At 37.7% G+C, this 23721-nt stretch overlaps 1 protein-coding gene across 2 annotated transcripts in view; it reads right to left on the reverse strand.

Moving 5' to 3' along the window:
• LOC128688373 (uncharacterized) overlaps window positions 1-23721 on the reverse strand; it is a 292282-nt gene that overhangs the window by 40468 nt on the left and 228093 nt on the right. For both annotated transcript variants that reach the window (XM_070086753.1, XM_070086754.1), the window contains 3 exons: window positions 21478-21648; window positions 14623-14799; window positions 13238-13720 (listed from right to left, as the gene is read on the reverse strand). In XM_070086753.1, the coding sequence (XP_069942854.1) occupies window positions 13238-13720; window positions 14623-14799; window positions 21478-21648 (831 nt within the window). The remainder of the gene's footprint in view (window positions 1-13237; window positions 13721-14622; window positions 14800-21477; window positions 21649-23721) is intronic.

Below are 23721 nucleotides of genomic sequence, written 5' to 3' on the forward strand. Positions count from 1 at the left end.
AGAAAAAGGGGGAGAGAGTGAGAGAGAGGGAGAAAGAGAGAGAAGGGGAGGGTAGAAGGAGGGGAAATGGGGGAGAAAGTGAGAGAGAGAGGGAAAAGGTAAGAGAGAGGGGGGAGTGACAAGGGAAGAGAGGGAGAGAGAGAGAAAGAGATGAAGAGAGAGAGGGGGAGAGGGAGAGGGAGGGAGAGGGAGAGAGAGGAAGAGAGAAAGAGTGAGAGGAAGAGAGAGAGGAAGAGAGAGAGGAAGAGGAAGAGAGGATGAGAGAGAAAGAGAGAGAGAGAGAGAAAGAGAGAGAGAGAGAGAGAGAGAGAGAGAGAGAGAGAGAGAGAGAGAGAGAGAGAGAGGAGAGGAGAGGAGAGGGAGAGAGGCAGGGGGGGGGGAAGGAAGGGTTAGAGGGTCACTTCACAGGAAGGTGTGAAATCCTGTATATGGGTGTGTGTGTGTATGTGTGTGTGTGTGTGTGTGTGTGTGTGTGTGTGTGTGTGTGTGTGTGTGTGTGTGTGTGTGTGTGTGTGTGTGTGCATGTGTGTGTTTGTGTGTGTGTTTGTGTGTGTGTGTTTGTGTGTTTGTGTGTGTGTGTGTGCGCGTGTGTATGTGTGCCCCCACTTCTAAGTATTCATACTGCTAATAAATATCAGTAGTAATACCCGTATTTCTAAAACTACCAACAGTGATTCTAGCACTTATCACTTCTACTTATAAAACACAGAAAGTAATTAGGTTGTAAAATTTAGCTTGTCTCAGCTTCTAGGAGTGTCTGACGTCACCCTCACTAGGCTTCCCCTCGCTAGGCTGCTCCTCGCTAGTCAACACTATCTTCACCTTATCTATGCTATTTCTGCTCTAATTCTGGTAATAACTTGCAGGAGTGAGTGACCAGTATCTAACAGTGATGCAAGACCAGGATTCAGAACCCCCAAAACAACCCCAACAGGTGAGTGATACTTAAGCTGGCAGTGATGCGATGACAAGTTGCCAGATGCTGATGACGTAGTCGTCGTACACACGCCTTCTATCACTATTTTGAAAATTCTTCACCCGTGATCTTTATAACCGTATATGCTCATGCATCCCGCGTCCCTCAATGTCACTTATGATAGAATACACTTCACTTATATTGGAATACACTTCACATTCGGTGTTACACTTTATATGTATAATGTCACACAACTGTTGTGACGTCACTGTTTCAGCAGGCCTACTGCCACCTTCCCTTGTTATATATTATATTTTTCCTTTCTACTTTTGCTTATTAACTTTTTCACTCTCACTGTATGGTGCCCCACATTTCACTTGTTATCCAATCTCTCGAAATTCTTGAACACCCGCTTCCACACACTTGAATCTTTGTATATTTGAATCTGTGTAGCAACAGAAGCCTACTAGCCACTAACGGTTTGACACTTTGAAATATTAAAGATTTCAGGCTTCCTCTCGACTTTTTTTAACTAATAACTCTGGTTATCACTCGTAGGATTGTTCACTGACGTTGTCACTACCACTGATTACTGCTAGCAGTTACTGCACGACTTAAAAACCACTAAAATTCTCGGAGCCTTGTGACCCACGTCTGCTGACTCACCTAGTTGTACTCACCTAGTTGAGGTTGCGGGGGTCGAGTCCGAGCTCCTGGCCCCGCCTCTTCACTGATCGCTACTAGGTCACTCTCCGTGAGCCGTGAGCTTTATCGTACCTTTGCTTAAAGCTATGTATGGATCCTGCCTCCACTACATCGCTTCCCAAACTATTCCACTTACTGACTACTCTGTGGCTGAAGAAATACTTCCTAACATCCCTGTGATTCATCTGCGTCTTCAACTTCCAACTGTGTCCCCTTGTTACTGTGTCCAATCTCTGGAACATCCTGTCTTTGTCCACCTTGTCAATTCCTCTCAGTATTTTGTATGTCGTTATCATGTCCCCCCCCTATCTCTCCTGTCCTCCAGTGTCGTCAGGTTGATTTCCCTTAACCTCTCCTCGTAGGACATACCTCTTAGCTCTGGGACTAGTCTTGTTGAAAACCTTTGCACTTTCTCTAGTTTCTTTACGTGCTTGGCTAGGTGTGGATTCCAAACTGGTGCCTCATACTCCAATATGGGCCTAACGTACACGGTGTACAGGGTCCTGAATGACTCCTTATTAAGATGTCGGAATGCTGTTCTGAGGTTTGCTAGGCGCCCATATGCTGCAGCAGTTATTTGGTTGATGTGCGCTTCAGGAGATGTGCCTGGTGTTATACTCACCCCAAGATCTTTTTCCTTGAGTGAGGTTTGTAGTCTCTGGCCCCCTAGACTGTACTCCGTCTGCGGTCTTCTTTGCCCTTCCCCAATCTTCATGACTTTGCACTTGGTGGGATTGAACTCTGGGAGCCAATTGCTGGACCAGGTCTGCAGCCTGTCCAGATCCCTTTGTAGTTCTGCCTGGTCTTCTATCGAGTGAATTCTTCTCATCAACTTCACGTCATCTGCAAACAGGGACACCTCAGAGTCTATTCCTTCCGTCATGTCGTTCACAAATACCAGAAACAGCACTGGTCCTAGGACTGACCCCTGTGGGACCCCGCTGGTCACAGGTGCCCACTCTAACACCTCGCCACGTACCATGACTCGCTGCTGTCTTCCTGACAAGTATTCCCTGATCCATTGTAGTGCCTTCCCTGTTATCCCTGCTTGGTCCTCCAGTTTTTGCACCAATCTCTTGTGTGGAACTGTGTGTGTGTGTGTGTGTGTAATATGATGTAGAAAAGAGCATTTGATATTTGTAGAAGCAAAGCCAAACTTACAGCACTTACTCATAAGTGTAGATACTAGCCCAAAACTTTCATCACTTGGTCCTAGGAAGCATATGAAAGTGGCACAAGGTAAGTATGTTCAAGAATGCTCTGTTGGTGTTATCATTTGAGGACTCGATATTCACCCTATTGCTAATATGCTAGCAAAGCTTAGAATATCAGTCAGGAGATGGTTGACTTTGATGCTTCCATAAATTGCCATGACTTGAGTAATAGAAAGACTCAACTTCATCTGTGTGTGCACTGCTAGTGCACCCACAGATGAAGTTGAGCCATTCAGATTAATGTTAAATGATCTAATAGACAATGAGGGGCTCCTATCTCAACTATATATTGCTGATGAGACTGGTTTCTTGACATTCACTCCTTTCCAGCACTCTAGCCTTTCAGCATGAGGAAAGGCCACCACCCCATAAGCTCGGTAAAGAACACTTCTCAGCATTTATGCAGTACTAATGTTGATGGTACACACTTTCTGAAACTGAGTCACAGACATATCAGCATGGTCGCATATTTTAAGGAATTGCGTGAAAGGGTTACCACCATTGCATTACTCTTTAACAAATCACTAGCAACCAACACTTTCCCAGCATTACTCAAAACAGCAAGGATTACACCAATACATAAAGGTGGTGACCCAACAGATGTAAACAACTGTAGACCAATATCAAACTTGCCTTTACTTTCCAAAATCTTCAAGAAGCTCATACACAAAAGTTATACTCCATTACACCACAAAACATTCTCAATCCCTGCCGAAACAAAAGCACAAATGACCTAATAATAAAAATGCTAGACCTGCTGTGCACAGCACTTGAAAAAAAATGATATCCACTTGGATTCTTTATCGACCTTAACCCTTAAACTGTCGAAACGTAGATCTACGTTTTTTCAACATTTGAAAGTATGTAAAAAACGTAGACTTTTTTTTTATTTGAAAATGTGTAAAAAAACTTTGATTACATTTTTTTTGGTAGTATATTTGAAAATATGTAAAAAAAAAACATAGATCTACTTTTGGAGCACTACGCATGTGAACGTAGATCTGTTTGGACAGTTTAAGGGTTAAGAAAGCTTTTGATACAGTAGATCACAGCATCCTACTCCTTAGGCCTATTCTCTTTGCTGACAACATGACTTTTGTCATCTCCCACCCTAATCTAGCTTCATTCAACACTATTGTTAATGAAGAGCTTGTAAAAATAGCAACCTGGGTGACTGTCAATATACTTACACTTAACCCTTTGACTGTCGCAAGCCCCTTTCTGAAACTGTCATTCTATGTCGCAAAATTTTTGGAAAAAAAAAAATTATTTTTTCTTATGAAATGATAGAAAATTTTTTCCCGATTGTAATGACATCAAAAGTATGAAATTTGGTCGAAAACTCACGGAATTACACTCCCATGAAGTTAACGGTCTCGGCAACATATACACATTGGCAATTTCGCCGACTTTGAGCCCTGTTTTTCGCCAATTCTGTTTTTCCAGTTGACCAAACTCATAGCTATTTCTTTAGAACTCCATTTTTTCTATCACTTGAGTACAAGAAACTGCCCATTTACCGACTTGAACTACTCAATAAAGTGGTCAGAAATTGGCAACTTGGCCAATTTCACGCAAATTAAAAAAGATGCCAATTTCAAAACAGGGTCCAGAATAAACAATGTAGACATTCTTGGCACTAAAATAACATATCCTCTGTTCATTAGTCACGTCTCTAGGCCCCTCTTATATTACTATTACTTTCTATTTTGATTTTTTATTCATACAAAAAATACAAAATTTACTGTTATGCAGACTACTGCATTATTGTAAAAATGGTATAAATAATATCAGTGCACTAGTGAAAGAATATTAGACTCCCCAGTTGATGTGTATTGGATGTGTGGTGTGATTTGCTTACTCCTGAACATTGGTAAAAATCGAACATTTCCGCTACTTTGAGCTCAATTTCAAGGTCGTTTTCATTGTGAAACTAATCAAAATCATCTCTATTTCTGTAATATGTTTTCCATTTTATCACGTGAGACCATGAAAACAAGAATACAACGATAAATACTATACAAAAAATACACCTCAAAGTCGGCGTTTTAATCCAAAAAATCGGTCAGATTTTTTTTTCTATAGTATGCACTGCGTGCTGCAGGATTTTTTTATGCAGTGCACATTGACCACACAGACCTATTCTCTCACATGTGGGCCTACCAGCTTTCTCCTGCTTGATTTGAAGCCACAACTAAATAAATACTGAATACTTGTATCTCATAAATTGTATCTCATATATGTATCTCATTATTGTATCTCATAAATGTCAATCTGTGACCCAATCAAACTTTGTTACTATTTAACTTCATTACCTAACAGAATACTCCATTCTACTGATTACACAGCAACACAGTAAATGACCATATGACCTGTCTTTGTAATACTCATTTGTACTAAATTGTTATCTGTTTTACAATAATTTTTGTACCACTGAATATATCATTGCTTAGTCAATCTTAAGTTAATTTTAAGCCTGCCCATAATGCTCTGCATACAAGGGGCTTTGGCATGCTGCACTTTAAAAATTGCATTCCTTGTACTTCTCTGTATCATGTTCAAATTAATAAATAAATAAATAAATAAATACATCCAAAACACTGGCTCGTAAGATGTATATATACGACCAAAACAAAGGGTTAATACAGATGAAACCTTCTACAGTGGAACCTCGGCTTTCATTTTTAATTCATTCCAGAGAGTATGACGAAAACCCAATTTGATGAAAACTAAAGTAATATTTCCCATAAGAAATAAAGTAAATCCAATTAATCTTTTCCAGACACACAAAAACATTAACAAAAAATACATTTTATAGAGAATAACTACAGTTTTACATACAGAAAACAATGAAAAATAAATATAAAGCACTAATTTTAATGGATAAATGAACATTTAAATCAGTTTTACCTTTATTGAAGACTCTTGTTGGCATATTGTTTACGAGATCCGCATGCAACTGCTTTGCCTTTTCGCAAATTATCGCCTCCACAACACTATCTCCGCTAACTGTTTTTCGTTGATCCACACCAACAACAACTTCTCAACATCTTCGATTGTTTGCCATCACTACCACCCTCTACCACCATCATAACCATTACCACCCTCTACCACCATCACTACCACCATCACAACCACTACCACCCTCTACCACCATCACTACCACCCTCTACCACCATCACTACTACCCTCTACCACCATCACTACCACCCTCTACCTTTGTAGAGGGTGGTAGTGATATTTCTCCACAAAACTTTGCAACTCATTCTATGAGTTCTTTCTTGAATTCTATTGCGTGTCTCACCTCCTTTATCAAAGGGCTAACACTTCGAACTTTCTTTGGCCTCATGGTGACTTATTTAGCAATTGCACTCAATAAACAAGCACAAAAGAGACAATCAATTATTACAAAATGTTTCATATGAACACGCAGGGTAATGTTTACTCAACAAGAAATAAAGCCAGACTGACTCAGAATGTGTGCATGGGATGCTTTGTGTGGGTGCGGGCATGCAGATACGTTCTGTACAGCAGAAGAAAACCAAGGTGATGAACAAAAACTGGGACAATATTTTGATAAAAGAAGTCGTTGAAAACCACATTTGATGAAAACCAAGGTTCCACTGTACAATATGTCTGGGAGTAGAGCAAGTGAGGTCCAACTAAACATTGAGCTTAACAACATCCTTATTGCTAAACATAATGAGGGAAAATTCCTGGGTCTTCACCTTGACAGCAATCTGAAATTCAACACCCATATCCAACACATGTATCTAAAACAGTCGACATTCTCTCAAAGATACATTACTACGTACCACAAACAGGACTACTTACACTATACTATTCAGTGATTTGCCCCTACCTCACCTATGCTATTTGTGCCTGGGGTTCCACAATGACAAATCACCTAAAGCCAATAATAACCCAACAAAAAGCTGCAGTGCAAATGATCACACAATGCACTCCTAGACAACCCCCCCACCTTGCACTCTTCAAAGACCTCAACCTACTCGCTATACAAAACATTCACTCGTACTACTCTGCAACTTACATTTACAGAACAATCAATTCTAATATAAATCCCAACTTGAAGCACTTTCTTGACAGTTGCACTATGACCCACAGACATAATACAATGACATTCCCAGTGTCAGGCTAAATATTTTCAAAAACTTACTGTCCATAAACAGGCCCAAAATCTATAATAATAATATCAATATTTCTACATGTACATGGTATACAGGCCTAGCTAACATCAATGACACTCTACTGTATAGAAGGCCACTTGTTTTGCAGAACATTTTGGACAAATTAGATCAGTTTTGTCCCAGGATATGACCCACACCAGTCAACTAACATATTCCTCTGTACAACCATGTAATTTGTCAAAATAAAATATCTATCTATCTATCTAGGTACTCATTTTAGTGATGGGTGATCACAGACAACCGGTGTATGGAAACACGACCAATGTTTCCACCCTTCCTAGACCTTCAGTGTGAAGCGAGAGCTTTTGCCGCCAGTTCACGGGCCACTAACTCAGCTAGCATTTTTAAATCTATGATTAAAAACCACCTTATCTCCTTAACCTATCCCAGCCCATCATAAATACATATGTAAAAACTATATGTGCATTTGCTCAAAATCGTGAACATAGGTAAAACATTATAATCAATATATACTTACTCTCAATTTCTGTAATTCTCTCAAATGTTAATCATTCCGTTGTGTCTGCCTTAGGTTAATAATCAAAACTGTAATTCCCTTTTACTATAGCATGAACTAATAGAATATTCATTTCTCTTGTATTCATTATAAACTCCCCTCATGACCATATGTACAAAATTACTGCACTGTTATTGCCTTATTAATCTTAATTAAGTTTGCCCGAAATGCTCTGCACATAAAGGGGGGTTTTGGCACTTACACCAAATTGTTATACTCCTCCGTAGAAACATGTATCATTCTTAAATAAACTTCTTATTCTTATATGTTCAGTACAAGGGTAAGAAAGGCTGATTTAACTGGGATATACTTGCTGACTGAATTTTTACACATTTCATCCCAGAAGCACATAAGTACTAAAAGTTTTTAAACTTGACTCTGAGGATATCAAGTTTAAAGACTTGATAATTAATCTTCTCACCCAAGAAATTAAAAATTAAGCAACAGTGATGATAAAATCAAAGCTATGTTTTTGTCCTCTAATACCACCTCCCTGGTTCAACTTATGGATCAAGAGGTTATTGTAGCCTGCAAGAGTCTGGACAGTATTGGAAGCGACTGAGAAGAAAGATGATCTGAAGAGATATCAGAGCCTATGTACACTGTAGAACATCAAGAACTATAACCTGAAGGATGCCCAAAATGCCCTGGCATGAATGCCTTTGTCTTTCTATTATCTTCAATAATACAGCATCATGGAAAGAGATGAAAGTGGGATGTGGAGCTAGTGTTTTTCATCGAATCCTTCAGAGGGTATGAGAAAGACCTTTCAGAAAAAGATTTGATGACGTGGTTAGAAGAAAATGATGGTGATCCTGGTTACCAGGATCACCATCATATACCTTTGAAGAGTTTTTAGAATTTCACTACTTCCAGAGCCCGGCCATAGGCCAGGGCTCATCTGGTGCTTGCCTGGTCAACCAGTCTGTTGTTGCTGGAGGCCCACTGCCCCAGATATCCATCACAGCCTGGTTGATCTGGCACCTTGTGAAAATACTTGTCCAGTTTCCTCTTGAAGGCTTCTACACTTATTCCAGTCATGTTTCTGATATCTTTTGGTAAGATGTTGAATAATATGGTATCCCAGATGTTGATACAGTGTTCCCTTGTCCCCACCTCACCCCTGCTCCTCACTGGGTTTATTTTGCACTTCCTCCCATAGATTTTCACTCAAGTATGTTGTTATGGCAATGTGCAGATTTGGGACCAGGCCCTCAAGTATTTTCCAGGTATAATATACGTATATTATCACGTATCTCTCTCTCCTCCACCCCAGTGAGTACGTGTTCGAGACTTGAAGAGGTTCTTGGTACCAGCAGAACAGGTAGAGATGACAAAGAAAAAGAAGAGACTGAGGGGTTGCCAAAATTGTCAACTGTTCGAGATGCAGTTATTATTTTCCATTAGTACACTGGCCTTTAAGACAAGAGAGAAGTGCAGGCCCATCATCCAAACTTTCAAGTTATAAGCAAATTTATCATAAGGGAGCCACATCAACATGGCAAACAACTGAAGTAAGATGCATTTTTAAACCTATTTCTCATTCTAAGTTTCCCAAACCATCTGCAAATAGCTCTCATTTATCTCCACACCCATCTATGTCTGAGTCACCAGTCAGCATTTGTATATCTCATCTATCCATCACAAGGCTGAGTAAATTATTGTACATGTACAATACCTTGAACTCATTTATTTTCAATTATTTTAAACTGTGTGAACAATGCTGTATCTGGTAGTGACTGGTTACAGAATTGTTCATTATTGTTGGTGTATCCCATAGTAAATAAATAACAAAAAGGCACAATACCGTGACTGGAACAATACACAAATAACCCGCACATAAAAGAGAGAAGCTTACGACGACGTTTCGGTCCGACTTGGACCAAGAGTGTGACTTTGTCAGTGGTCCAAGTCGGACCGAAACGTCGTCGTAAGCTTCTCTCTTTTATGTGCGGGTTATTTGTGTATTATCCCGTAGTGTCTGGGACTAAGGGATGAAGTCTGTCAGATAAAACATTGGTGTTGTTACTGTGTTGAGTATCATCTGAAATGATGGACAAAGTTCATTGTTCATATGAATGTCTATTAAAAATATGTTCATGGAAAATAAATCTTGTCATTGGGATTTAACAAACAATCGGAGTTAATGGACAATTCCCCCCTCTCCCCTGTTAGCTCATTAAACTGAGGTTTCACTGGCCTTTGTTTATAGCACAACCCAGTACTGCAGACTTACAACACAAGTACTGGAGAATGTTAAACTACTGATGAAGTATGTGCTGCTTTTTGCAGTACTTATGAAGCATGTGCTGTTTTCTACACTATTGATGAAGTATGTGCTGCTAGCTACAATATTAAGCATGTACAACTTCTACACTACTGATGAAGCATGTGACATTATTTATGCTACTGGTAAGACATGCAATGTTTTAATATTGACAAAGCATATGGCATTATTTATGCTACTGATGAATCATTATTATTATTATTAGCAGACTGCTTCCAATAGTTTGTCCAGTTTAAGAGTTGTTTCCTCCTTTTTATATGTTCAAGTACTTCAAGAAGTTATCTGGGTTTACATTGTCCAACTTGTTCAGTATCTTAATGTTTATGAGATCAGACCTGTTATCCCTCATTTGAGGAGCTGCCGGTCCAATAACTCTTGACTCATTTATTTCCAGGACAATTTTTGATACTGTGCTGAAATTTTTCTAGTGATGATATAGCTTTCTGTTGATGCCATCACCTGCTTAAATAGTTACAGTGGTGGCACCAGAGGGATTTGTAAAGTTCAATGACAGTTTTCTTGTTCCTTTTGCTGAAATGTTATGCCTAACTAATTTTTCTTGTTTACATGGTAACTAATTCATCTAGTTGCAGTTGCAAGGGTTGAGTCTCAAATCCTGGTCAATGCTCATCACAGTTCACTCATTTCTAGTCTTGTGAGCCTTTCATATATATTCCTAAACCCTTATATGGAGTATGACTTCAACACATTTTTTAGCCAGATCATTCCCAAAGGTCTGGTTATATTTTATTATGTGGTTGTACATGAATGGTATACAATACTGACAAGATACCCAGATACTGCATGTGTGTCTAATTTCTCATATTTTATTATCAGAGAAATAGAGTAAATCTTTTATTTTTCTGTGAATAAGAATTCAAAATAAACAACAAGTGTAATATAGGAGAAGCCTGGGGACATGACTAATGAACAGAGGAAATGTTACTTTAGTGCCAGGAATGTCTACTTTGTTTATTATGGACTCTATTTTTAAATTAGTATTTTTTTAATTTTGTGTAAAATTGGCCAAATTATCAAATTCTTATCACTTTATAAGGTAGCTGACACGACTGAATGGGCAGTTTCTTGTCCTCAGTCGATAGAATGGCAGGCATACTAGTGAAATAGCTAAGAATTTGGTCAACTGGAAAAATGGAATTGGCTTAAAAAAGGACTTAAATTGGATGAAATCGTTGGTGCGTAAATTTCTCCGAGACCGCTAACCTGCATAATTCCGTAAGTTTCCATCAAATTTCATACTTCTTGTGTCATTACCTTCAGAAAAAGATTCTCTACTATTTCAGAAGATTTTTTTTTTTTTTTTTTTAATTTTCGGACTGTTTCATTTTGGGGTCTAGACAGTGAAAGGGTTGCTAACCACAATTCACCCGCAGCAGCATGAACCATGCCAGGTATGATTCCCATGAAGATGTAATGCTGAACACTTGCAGCTTTCAGTTCTTGAAGATCCAAGTGTAGTCTGTGTGCTCCCTTTGCTGGTTTAGCAGCTGTTATACTTTAAGCCAGGGTTAATGCCTGCTGCTCCACACACATGTGAAACACTTCCTTAGCTCATCTGCCAACTGCTACAGAGATTCTATCTGTTGAGACACTGTGTCAGTCTGTTAATCTGTCAGAGTATCAGCCTGCTGCTGCTCTTCACTTCTTGCTATCTATCTGCTTCAGCATACCCATTTACTGAGTTAGAAATATCTGCGTTAGATTCTTTAAAGGCTAACTAGTACATTGGCATTCGGTGTGCTCTCTTCATTTGGACATTGCTGTCACTAATTGTATTCAGGTGTCAAAATTAATTTAATATATGAATAAGGTTTGAAAAATACAGCATTGCAAATCAGTCTAGGTTTATTTGACATGAATTATGGTTTGGTTGATAATCACAATGTAAAGTATTTCATAATTAGCAGCAGAAATCTTTGACAGTGCCTAATCTGGCACCTTCCTCACTTGATGTATTGCCCAATTCTACTTTTCCTTAGTTAATTCTTGCCTGTTATATATATACTATGCTAATTATTAGTACTGCAAGAGTAATGTCATAGTTAAGAAAATGAAGCAGATCACAAATGGTGTAACAGTAATCAAAGAATCATCACTGGGAAAAAAGGGTAACCATTTTGATTCATGTTACTGAATCTGCTAAGGAAACATCCAGAACCTCAAACAAAAAACAAAATCAAACAAACTAAGTAGTTTCCAACTAAGTTAGTTTCCTGCTTTCCCCCCTTGTCATAATGGGTTTAGTGGTGATAGAATTGGAGGATGAATACACTCGATGGATGTCTAGGCAGCGTATATTAAGATGGTAAACAAGGAGAACACCAGACCTAACCTGTCTCCTCTGCTAACCTGTCTTGAACTGATGCCCAGTGCCTGGAGGGCATTCAAAGAGCTCATACATCATGCTGGGTCAGCATGAGTCACATAACAGTCAGTGAATTCACGTAGGGAGACAGTGAATCAGTAACAGTTATTGGTAAGATACAAATACTACTACTGATAGCTCGGCCATGTACGTGAATTCACTGACCGTTATGCGACTCATGCTGACCCAGCATAATGTATGAGCTCTTTGAATGCCCTCTGGGCACTGGGCATCAGTTCAAGACAGATTAGCAGAGGAGACAGGTCAGGCCTGGTGTTCTTATTTACCATCTTAATATATGCTACCTAGACATCCATCGAGTGTATTCATTCTTCAATTATATTACCACCGAACCCATTACGACAAACTGGTGGCAGCGGTGGGATAGAATTGGAGACTGAATACACTCGATGGATGTCTAGGTAGCGTATATAAAGATGGTAAATAAGGAGAACACCAGGCCTGACCTGTCTCCTCTGCTAACCTGTCTAGAACTGACGCACAGTGCCCGGAGGGCATTCAAAGAGCTCATTTGTCATGCTGGGTCAGCATGAGTCATATAACGGTCAGTGAATTCATGTAGGAAGACAGTGAATCAGTAATGGTTATTGGTAAGATACAAATACTACTACTGACACCCTTCCCCCTCTTTATGTAATGCGATACGAAGTGTGTACTGTACCATATTATTCACTCACATAGTCTTGCCAGTCAGATGATCTACTAGCATGCTGTACATGCACAATCTACCAAAGCATATCTACTAATAATTAAGGAAGCACAGCTGGCATCTAAGTAATCATTAGCAAGTAGACATAACAGTGCAAGATTGGGAGAAAAGCACAGAAACAGCAAGGCGTATTATAATTACAATATATTTGTACAACAATCAACAGACACTTTCAAATAATAATTCAGCTTCATGCACAAAGTGATGAGTTCTACAATAGCAGAGGATGTTTTCATTTCTTAGGCCAGCAACCCATCACAAGAGATGTGCCTACCTTGTCCCGCACTGCACGCAGCCCTCCATCAGACGACTTCTTGTTCTTATGATGACGCTCAGGACTGCTGCCACCATAATCATCCTCACTGTGCTCTGTAAGACTGATCTTGGGAACAGGCTTGGTAATGGAAGGTGGACTTTGGTGACTTCTGGTAGGGCTAGCTGTAGTGGATGAAGCTTCACTGGAAGTCTCATTTCTAGGCCGGGGCCGTGCCATCGACAGAGCACTAGCAATGATCCTAGCGCCAGTTCTTCTTGATCTGGTTGAAGAATGAACTGGACTTGCAAAAGCTGGAGTGGCAGAACCACTGAAGGTGCCACTGCGATCTTCAGGCACTGGATCCCTCTTACTGTCAATAACAGCTGACTCACTAGCCCTTCTTCCATTAGTGAGTGTTGGCACTGCTGAGGTAACACTCACACCATTGCTGGCATATGACACACTATGTGATGGCTCACAAGAAGCTCGCACATCCTCTTCCTGTTAAAATTACAGATTCAGTAAAAAAAATTTGCTCCAAAAAATATAGTTTAGAAACTCTTAGCTTATAGTAACTTTTAAAAAAAAAATTTATTTCATATGCTCATAATATCATGCAATGTTACAACTGGCAGATAAGGTGAGCTTCTTCAAGACCCTTGTGCAACAGGTGGGTATCTTTATCATTGAAACTATGAAGTGAACACATACCAAGGCTGAGAGACTGACCACCTTAAACTTACTTCTTCAAGGCTGAGGGACTGACCACCTCAAACTTATTTCTTCAATACTGAGGGACTGATCACCTCATATCCATCTCTCCACCACTACTAATGTGTCTACCTTTTATATCACATACTGTAAACATCTAAATGCTATCCTCATGTTTGTAAGCTTAGCATGTTCTGCTATGCTCTAGTTCTGTGCTTCAGGATGTAGGTTTTGGGTAATAAAGTAAATCTTTCAGTAATAAAGATACCCAACTATAGCATAATGTCTTATTCATCTAGGTATTTCTATACCCACTAAGAAGGTTAACATGGGTCCCACTGCAACCATAAATTCAGGCTTTTACAGACAAATCTCACTTCAGCATAGCCGCAAAGAGCTCTAGCTCAGGTCACTTCAAATCTATTATGAACTGACTAGCTTGTCTTGGATTCAACCTACTCCATTCAGTGAGTTATTTAAAATTGTTATTACAATTTCGTGAGTTATACCTTAGAGAAAGTTAGATTTTCAAATGAAGTGGGATAGCTCTTAGCTTGTAAATTGAATGATTTAAAAAATACTTCATCATTTTCAAAGTTACTTTTTTTATAGTACTGTAGTGGTAACTAACATTTTACTTGTTGTCAGATAAATTAAACAGTACCAGTATGACTTTATTACACTGGCTTTACCTCCAATGAGGGTGGAGTGTTTGGTAAGACAACTCCGGAGTCTTCCTCGAGTGATACAGTTATCATATCATCCTCAGTGTGGTCCATCACACAATCTTCTCCCTTCAGTGTTTCATCTTCAGCTGTTAAAGAACTGTCTACAACTCTCATTGTAGCCTGTGATGGTTTTATCTGGTGCTGCAGGGAAATTATATAGAACAAATGATTCTTCATAATGCAAAGCACAATAAAACAAATGGGTTGAAACACAGCAGACATATGGGTAAACAAATCATAAAAATATCTTACAGTGGAAAATAGCCTGCAGATAATTCTCGAATTCTCATATTAGACTAATACATACATAAGAGTGAAAATTTTAGAAAAAAAAAATTTGAGAGGTTTTTCAAGAATGTCTCAATTACAGGATGAAATTAGCCCTTAAACCAGGTCAAACAGTTTTGTCTGAGCATCTTAGATAGGGGTGACTGGAGACAAGTAGGTTTTAATGAACAAGCTGCTGGAGTGTGAGAAAGGTAACTTTTATGAAGGGATTCAGAAAAACTAGTTAACTGGACTTGAATTTTGGAGGTGGGAAGTGCAATACCTGCACTCTGAACTATGATGTCAGCAGGCTTTTGGCAAGACAGTGAATAAATGACCATGAAAGCATTTCCTCTTTTTCAGGTCACCCTACCTTAGTGGAAGACAGTTGGTGTGTAGAAATTTTTTTTTTTCTTCTCTATTTCATACACTGGTCATGTCCCACCAAGGTAGTGTGACCCAAAAACTGGAAACACATTCACTGTCATTCATTCATTGGCTGCCTTGCCAGAAGTGTGCAGGCATCACAAAATATAAAAATAAACAATAAAATAAAATAAAACTGTATTTCTTTGCTAAGGTTACAATGAGTGTTTACATTCCATAATTTGATTGGTACAAAGAAAGCCACTATCATGCAGACATTTCAGAGTGGAGGCATTATACTTCTTACTTTCAGGACTCTAAATCTAGCTTAACAGGTTTCCCTGAATCAATTTATAAATATTACCTTGCTCACACTCCAACAGCACATTAGCCTTCACCACTGCTACCTGTGTTGTTATACAGAGGATCTTCTTGATTTGACTCCCTCAAATATACAGCCTCTCCTCACTTAGCGATGTACTGTACTTGTTTACCAATGGCTTGGGCTTATGATGGGCTCTCTGACCAGTATGCATACCTAAATAATATATATTACAGCAGATTTCCTCTATTCTATTTATTACAATATACAGTACACTACTGTATAAACATTTAAAAATATACTAAAAATGTTGTAAATGGTGAAAGGTGACATTAAAACAATATCAAAGATGGTTGACACAAACCCACTATCATTATAGTATGTTTCTTGCTTAGCAATGAATTCGTTTACCGACGTGGTCTTAGGAACGAAACTCCATTGTTAAGTGAGGAGAGGCTGTATTATTTTGCCTTGCCATGGTATCAAACATATTTCACTCTCATATACAGTATTCACATAAAGCCCTACAAGGGCAAGGATTATTTTCAAGGTAAAACAAAGTCATACATAACCACAGAAGTTGTTTGATGAACTTAAAACCAAATATCCTAGGAAATTAGAGTGTGCTGTAGCTTTTGCGTGTATTTAAGTCGGGCATAGTTTAACCCTTTCAGAGTCAGTGCTGTAGATCTACGGCTTTACGTTGAGGGTCCAAACCGTAGATCTATGCCATGAGCTCAGCTCACTCTGATAAGCTGTGAGCGGTAAATTTGGGCTATATATGAGAGAATACATCTATGTGGTATGTGTGCACCACATAAAACAAATCCTGCAGCACACAGTGCATAATGAGAGAAAAAACTGAGACTGTAATTTTTTATTAAAACAGCAACTTTGCAGTGTTTCTACGTATGTTTTTATGGTTATATTTGCAATTTCTTGGTCTTATTTGATAGAATGAAAGATATATTACAGAAATAGAGATGATTTTGATTGGTTTTAATACTGAAAATGGCTTGAAACTGAGCTCAAAGTAGCGGAAATGTTAAATTTTTGTCAACGTTCAAGAGTAATCAAATGACATCACACATCTAATACATGCCAATTGGTGGGTCTAATATATGTTCACAAATGTGCTGATATTATTTATACAATTATTACAAGATCGCATGACATTAAATCTTCTATTTATTGGTTTGAATAAAAATTCATTATGTGAATTAAAAATCAAAATGGAATTCATTTGTAAAGCCTGAAAATGTAACTAATGAACAGAGGAAATGTTAGTTTAGTGCCAAGAATGCCTGCATTGTTTATTCTGGACCTTATTTTGAAATTGGAATATTTTGAACTTTGCACTAAATTGGCCAAATTACCAATTTCCAATCACTTTATTTTGTAGTTGAAACAGATAAGTTGGAGATTTCTTGTGCTCAATCGATAGAATAGAAGAAATACTAGTGAAATAGCTAAGAATTTGGCCAACTAGAATAAGGTAATTAGCCTAAAATGGGAGTCAAAGTCGGCAAAATTGCCAATGCGTAAATATCGCTGACACATCAAAATTTGCGTGCGCATAATTTCGTCAATTTTCCATCAAATTTTGTACTTTTTGTTTTATTACCTTCAGAAAAAGATTTTCTACCATTTCATAAGAAAAAATAACAAAATTATTTTTTGAAAATTCTTGGACACTGGTGTGCACTTTGAAATTTGGCCTCTGGACCCTGAAAGGGTTAAGGGTTTACAGGAAGAGTATGTTGGAATAAGAATTTTTTCAAAGTATAAACATCCCCAATTATATAATAGGAGTCACAGAAAACTGCACTTGCTTAATTTTAATTAATTTATAACATATTTTCATGAAAGGCATTTCCGTCACTAAGGTTACGTACCTCTATGCATTAAGTATTGAACAGTGTACATGAAGTACTTCCAATCACTACTCAGATAAACATTATTTTTATATAAAATAAAGCCTACCACCTATGTAAAAGCAATATATAATATTCTGTATATAAATGCATGCTCTTATTTCAAAAATTTGAATCTATGTAAGGGAGAATCTGATATCCCTTAATAATCAGATCTATTCATAACTGGGTTGCTGCTAATGATTGATTTTCTGTGTATTAATTTATAAGAGTATAATAGAAGAGGTCTCCATGGGGAAGTGGAGAAGAATTCTTCCTCTGTAAGCCATGCGTGTCATAAGAGGCGACTAAAATGTTGGCAGCAAGGGGCTAGTAACCCCTTCTCCCGTATAAGTTACTAATTTTTTAGGTCACCCTGCCTCAGTGGGGTGCTGTCAGTTATAAATAAAAAAAAAAAAGGTGGTCTTCTGGCTGCTATCAAGTGTAAAATGACCAGTATAAAAGATATGACGATTGTCTTGAGGTAGCAAGATAGACTACAAGAGGCACACCTTAAGTGCCACTTCCTCCCTTACCGAACAGATTTACACATAAAAGCACATACAGGTGCTATTCTAGTACACAGATAAAAGTGAGAAATTAGGAGTGTGCCAAAGTATCAGTGGTCATTGGCTAATTTTGATGGTAATAGTTTTTTTTTTTTTTTTGTTTTTCAACAAGTCGGCCATCTCCCACCGAGGCAGGGTGACCCAAAAAAGAAAGAAAATCCCCAAAAAGAAAATTCTTTCATCATCATTCAACACTTTCACCACACTCGCACATTATCACTGTTTTTGCAGAGGTGCTCAGAATACAACAGTTTAGAAGCATACACATATAAAGATACACAGCATATCCCTCCAAACTGCCAATATCCCAAACCCCTCCTTTAAAGTGCAGGCATTGTACTTCCCATTTCCAGGACTCAAGTCCGACTATATGAAAATAACCGGTTTCCCTGAAATCCCTTCACTAAATATTACCCTGCTCACACTCCAACAGATCGTCAGGTCCCAAGTACCATTCATCTCCATTCACTCCTATCTAACACGCTCACGCACGTTTGCTGGAAGTCCAAGCCCCTTGCCCACAAAACCTCCTTTACCCCCTCTCTCCAACCCTTTCGAGGACAACCCCTACCCCGCATTCCTTCCCCTATAGATTTATATGCTTTCCATGTCATTCTACTTTGATCCATTCTCTCTAAATGACCAAACCACCTCAACAACCCCTCTTCTGCCCTCTGACTAATACTTTTATTAACTCCACACCTTTTCCTAATTTCCACACTCCGAATTTTCTGCATAATATTTACACCACACATTGCCCTCAAACAGGATATCTCCACTGCCTTCAACTGTCTCCTCGCTGCTGCATTTACCACCCAAGCTTCACACCCATATAAGAGTATTGGTACTACTATACTTTCATACATTCCCTTCTTTGCCTCCATAGATAACGTTTTTTGACTCCACATATACCTCAACGCACCACTCACCTAAAATTGAGTCTGTATCAGTGTGTTGGCTAATTTTCAAGGTATTAGAATCAGAGGGTATTGGCTAATTTTGATGGTATCAGTACTGGCATTGGATTAAAATTAATTATAGTATTGGCAAAAATTTTGTCATTCTATCCCTAGTAAAAATAAATAGAATGTGCAATCCTGATTCCATATAGCATATTACTCAACAGCCATACATTATTATGATGGTATCAAATTTATTGTATGCCATGACTGAAAATTTCAAAAAGGATTCTCTCATTTGGAAAAATTTCCATCCTTTTCCTAGCCTGGTTGAAATCTTAAATAAAATTCGGATCTGTGTTTTACCCTTATTTTAAAAAAAAAACTATTTTAGTCAGTCAAATTTAATTAAAACATCTTTAATCTAAATTTTAAACAATCTGAAAATTGTAGCCCACTTAATATTAGTCCAAATCAGAGGGATAAATTAATGTGATACTAAGATAATTACAGTACATAGAGTGTCTTCTAATACAATATAGCAAACTACATAATTTAGGGAATGATGAATGTACAGCTCAAAAAATCTAGATAAAAAACTGCTGATACCACAAATGATGGGGTGAGCTAAATCAAAGGGAAATTTTATGAAACATTCAAACATCTGCCTGTAAGCACCTGGAAGAAATCAATACAGTGGACCCCCGCATAACGATTACCTCCGAATGCGACCAATTATGTAAGTGTATTTATGTAAGTGCATTTGTACTTGTATGTTTGGGGGTCTGAAATGAACTAATCTATTTCACAATATTTCTTATGGGAACAAATTCGGTCAGTACTGGCACCTGAACATACTTCTGGAGTGAAAAAATATCGTTAACCAGGGGTCCACTGTACTTAGAGGCTGGAATTTCCAAAAATTTAGGATTATTCACATAACTCATACAGTGGTAACCCGAGTTTCGTACAGCTCCCAACTCGAACAATTATGTAAGTGTATTATTGTAAGTGCTTTTGTAAGTGTATTATTGTAAGTGCTTTTGTAAGTGTATTATTGTAAGTGCTTTTGTAAGTGTATTTTTGGGGGTCTGAAACAGACTAATCTAATTTACATTATTCCTTATGGGAACAAATTCATTCGGTAATGGCATTTGAACAGCCTTCTGGAACAAATTATGTATGAAACTTGGGGTACCACTGTACATGTATTGGTGACAGTTTTAACTATCTGGGAAAATTGGTTGGCTGCCTGTACCAATCCACAGGAAACTAATATCTAAGTCTGAAGATAACAACTAAGTATCTGATTTTAATACTAGTAATGAAAACAAAAACAAAAAGATAAACATACAGCAGATTTTTACCTACAAATAAGAAGTGTTGTCATTAAACACTGACTTAATGGTAATTTAAAACAATATTAAATCTAAAAGTATAAATAAAAGCACTGCTTAGTTTGTTTACAGAGAAGGTAAAGTACTAAGATTGCTATACTCCACAGTACGTGTATATATGAATATGTAAATAATGAGAGTCAACATGTACAGACAGTGAATAACTTTTTGGTGTGCAGCAATGTGGTACATAAAGCAGAAGTTTCTATCAAGTATTTACCTTTGTAAATGCAGAAGATAATATAAAAACAGATGATTCTGTATAAGTTGAGCATCATTTATGGATCTAGAAGAAGAAAACCACTGAGCTATAATGGTATAGTGATATAGTGAATGTGTAATACATGTTATAAACAAGTACGTGGTATGATTGTGTTTCTGGTTCTTGGAATAGCTTAAGGTCAGGATAGAGAATGCCATTACCATAAGAGGGCATACTGTTACAATATGGAGGAGATACAACTCTCACATGAAGAGATGGGATGAATATCGGAAGTGGGTAAGAAAAATTATTAATTGATTTATACACCAATGAAAATAGTAGGTTATAGGATTATCAACTTCACAAAGATTATTCAAGCCATTAAAAATCTGTTTTTCTAAATCAGGTTCATATGCAACAAAGTGTTATTTTTTTTTATTTTGTGAATTTAATGAAAGGCAGTGGGTCAGTTGGGCTTGTGAATGTCCCCAGGCTGAGTCTTTACTCACCACACATACTTGTTCTGAACAAGTAACGTACCTGCTTATCTGGCAGATAGACTACCCTCTTAAGGTGAATGTCAGTGAGAGGAAAACTTGTAAGATAAACTCACTATATGGGTCAGAGAAGGCAACAAAAAAAAAATCAATAAGTCACAAACAATCCAAAATCTTGAAAAAATGAGAACTATGAAAATGAAAAATAAGAGACTTTCACTATCATTATCACACACAAAAAATATGTACTACAATAGTGACGAGAATTAACAGTCACCTTAAAGTTAACTTACAAAAATTCTTTAAAGATGTGACCTGAATTTTTAGAACAAAAATTCTGTTTATATGTTAATATTTTATCTGCAGTTGAGCCTAATATTCTCTTACCTCATAATCATCAGAGATAACCTTGACTCTAATCTCTAATTGACCAGATTTGGTTCCATCAAGTGCTCTCCACACAGGGATATCATTCAGGGACATTTGTCGCACATCTGCCTCCCTTAAGGAAACCGAGCCCAGAAAGTCTCTCCCAAATGCATCATGGTCCCAAAGGGTCTGTCAAGAATCAATAAATACTTTCTGGTAAAAGCATACATGTGTACATACTTGAGTCTATCAGGAGTCATGGGTATGTTCACAATCACTACATAGAAACGGCAGTATTGTGGTTTATGAATACACATTAATGTTTGATAAATATGAACTTATCTGCAATCTTTTACAATTATGGGAGGTACAGTACAGATAATAAGATTACTTTTTTATCTTGTTAAAATTAACTATCAATTTACTGGATTAATGGGGTGGAGCAGGATGCTGGGAATGGTGACTGTGGTGGAGAGCCATGAGAGTGTTTTGTTGTGACAGTAACAATAATGGAGAATTCTGTAAGCAGAACACTTTGCTCGATGATGTTGCATCAATTGACTCAGCAGCAGATCTGGTACCTTATTTCCAAAGTCTGTTAAATCGATGTCTGTCAAATCGAAGATTTACAGCATAAGTTCCAGTAAATATACAATAGTATCTTATTCAAAATTCTCATATTATAAATTCTCTAAAATCTGGAAAATACATTTCAGAATAAAGAGAAAAGCTCAATTTTTTTTTATTTTGGAAAATATCTATTTGAAATTTCTTTTTGGGTCACCCTGCCTCAGTGGGAGACGGCTGACTTGTTTAAAAAAAAAAAAAAAAAAAAAAAAAATTTTCAACAAGTTGGTCGTCTCCCACCGAGGCAGGGTAACCCAAAAAAGAAAGAAAATCCCCAAAAAGAAAATACTTTCATCATCATTCAACACTTTCACCACACTCACACATCACTGTTTTTGCAGAGGTGCTCAGAATACAACAGTTTAGAAGCATATACGTATAAAGATACACAACATACCCCTCCAAACTGCCAATATATATATATATATATATATGTATATATATATATATATATATATATATATATATATATATATATATATATATATATATATATATATATATATATATATATATATATACATATACATATACATATACAGTGGACCCCCGGTTAACGAACTTTTTTCATTCCAGTAGTATGTTCAGGTGCCAGTACTGACCGAATTTTTTCCCATAAGGAATATTGTGAAGTAGATTAGTCCATTTCAGACCCCCAAACATACACGTACAAATGCACTTACATAAATACACTTACATAATTGGTCGCATTTGGAGGTGATCGTTAAGCGGGGGTCCACTGTATATATATATATATAGTATATATATATATATATATATATATATATATATATTTTTTTTTTTTTTTTTTTTTTTTAAACAAGTCGGCCGTCTCCCACCGAGGCAGGGTGACCCAAAAAAGAAAGAAAATCCCCAAAAAGAAAATACTTTCATCATCATTCAACACTTTCACCACACTTGCACATTATCACTGTTTTTGCAGAGGTGCTCAGAATACAACAGTCTAGAAGCATACACATAAAGATACACAACATATCCCTCCAAACTGCCAATATCCCAAACCCCTCCTTTAAAGCGCAGGCATTGTACTTCCCATTTCCAGGACTCAAGTCCGACTATATGAAAATAACCAGTTTCCCTGAATCCCTTCACTAAATATTACCCTGCTCACACTCCAACAGATCGTCAGGTCCCAAGTACCATTCGTCTCCATTCACTCCTATCTAACATGCTCACGCACGCTTGCTGGAAGTCCAAGCCCCTTGCCCACAAAACTTCCTTTACATATATATATATATATATACAGTGGACCCCTGCCTTACGATGGCATCACGTTACTTTAAATCCGCCACACGATACATTTTAACGCAAAAATTTTACCTCGCCTCACACTAAAAAAACTCGCCTTACGTGATTCGTCCGGGACGTGTGCCACATGTGGCCTCAGCGCCAGTGTTTACAAGCCAGCCAGTGCGGCCGCATCTACGCATACATTCGGCACATTTCACATTATCCCAGTGTTTTTAGTGCTTGTAACTGCAAAATAAGTCACCATGGACCCAAAGAAAGCTTCTAGTGCCATCCCTGTGGTAAAAAGGGCGAGAATTAGTATGGAATTGAAAAAAGAGATTAAGGAAATGTGTGCAAAGTGGGTTGAACTGCAAACCTTTATGG

Source organism: Cherax quadricarinatus, chromosome 19 (assembly GCF_038502225.1).
Source record: "Cherax quadricarinatus isolate ZL_2023a chromosome 19, ASM3850222v1, whole genome shotgun sequence".
NCBI classification, from domain to species: domain Eukaryota; kingdom Metazoa; phylum Arthropoda; class Malacostraca; order Decapoda; family Parastacidae; genus Cherax; species Cherax quadricarinatus.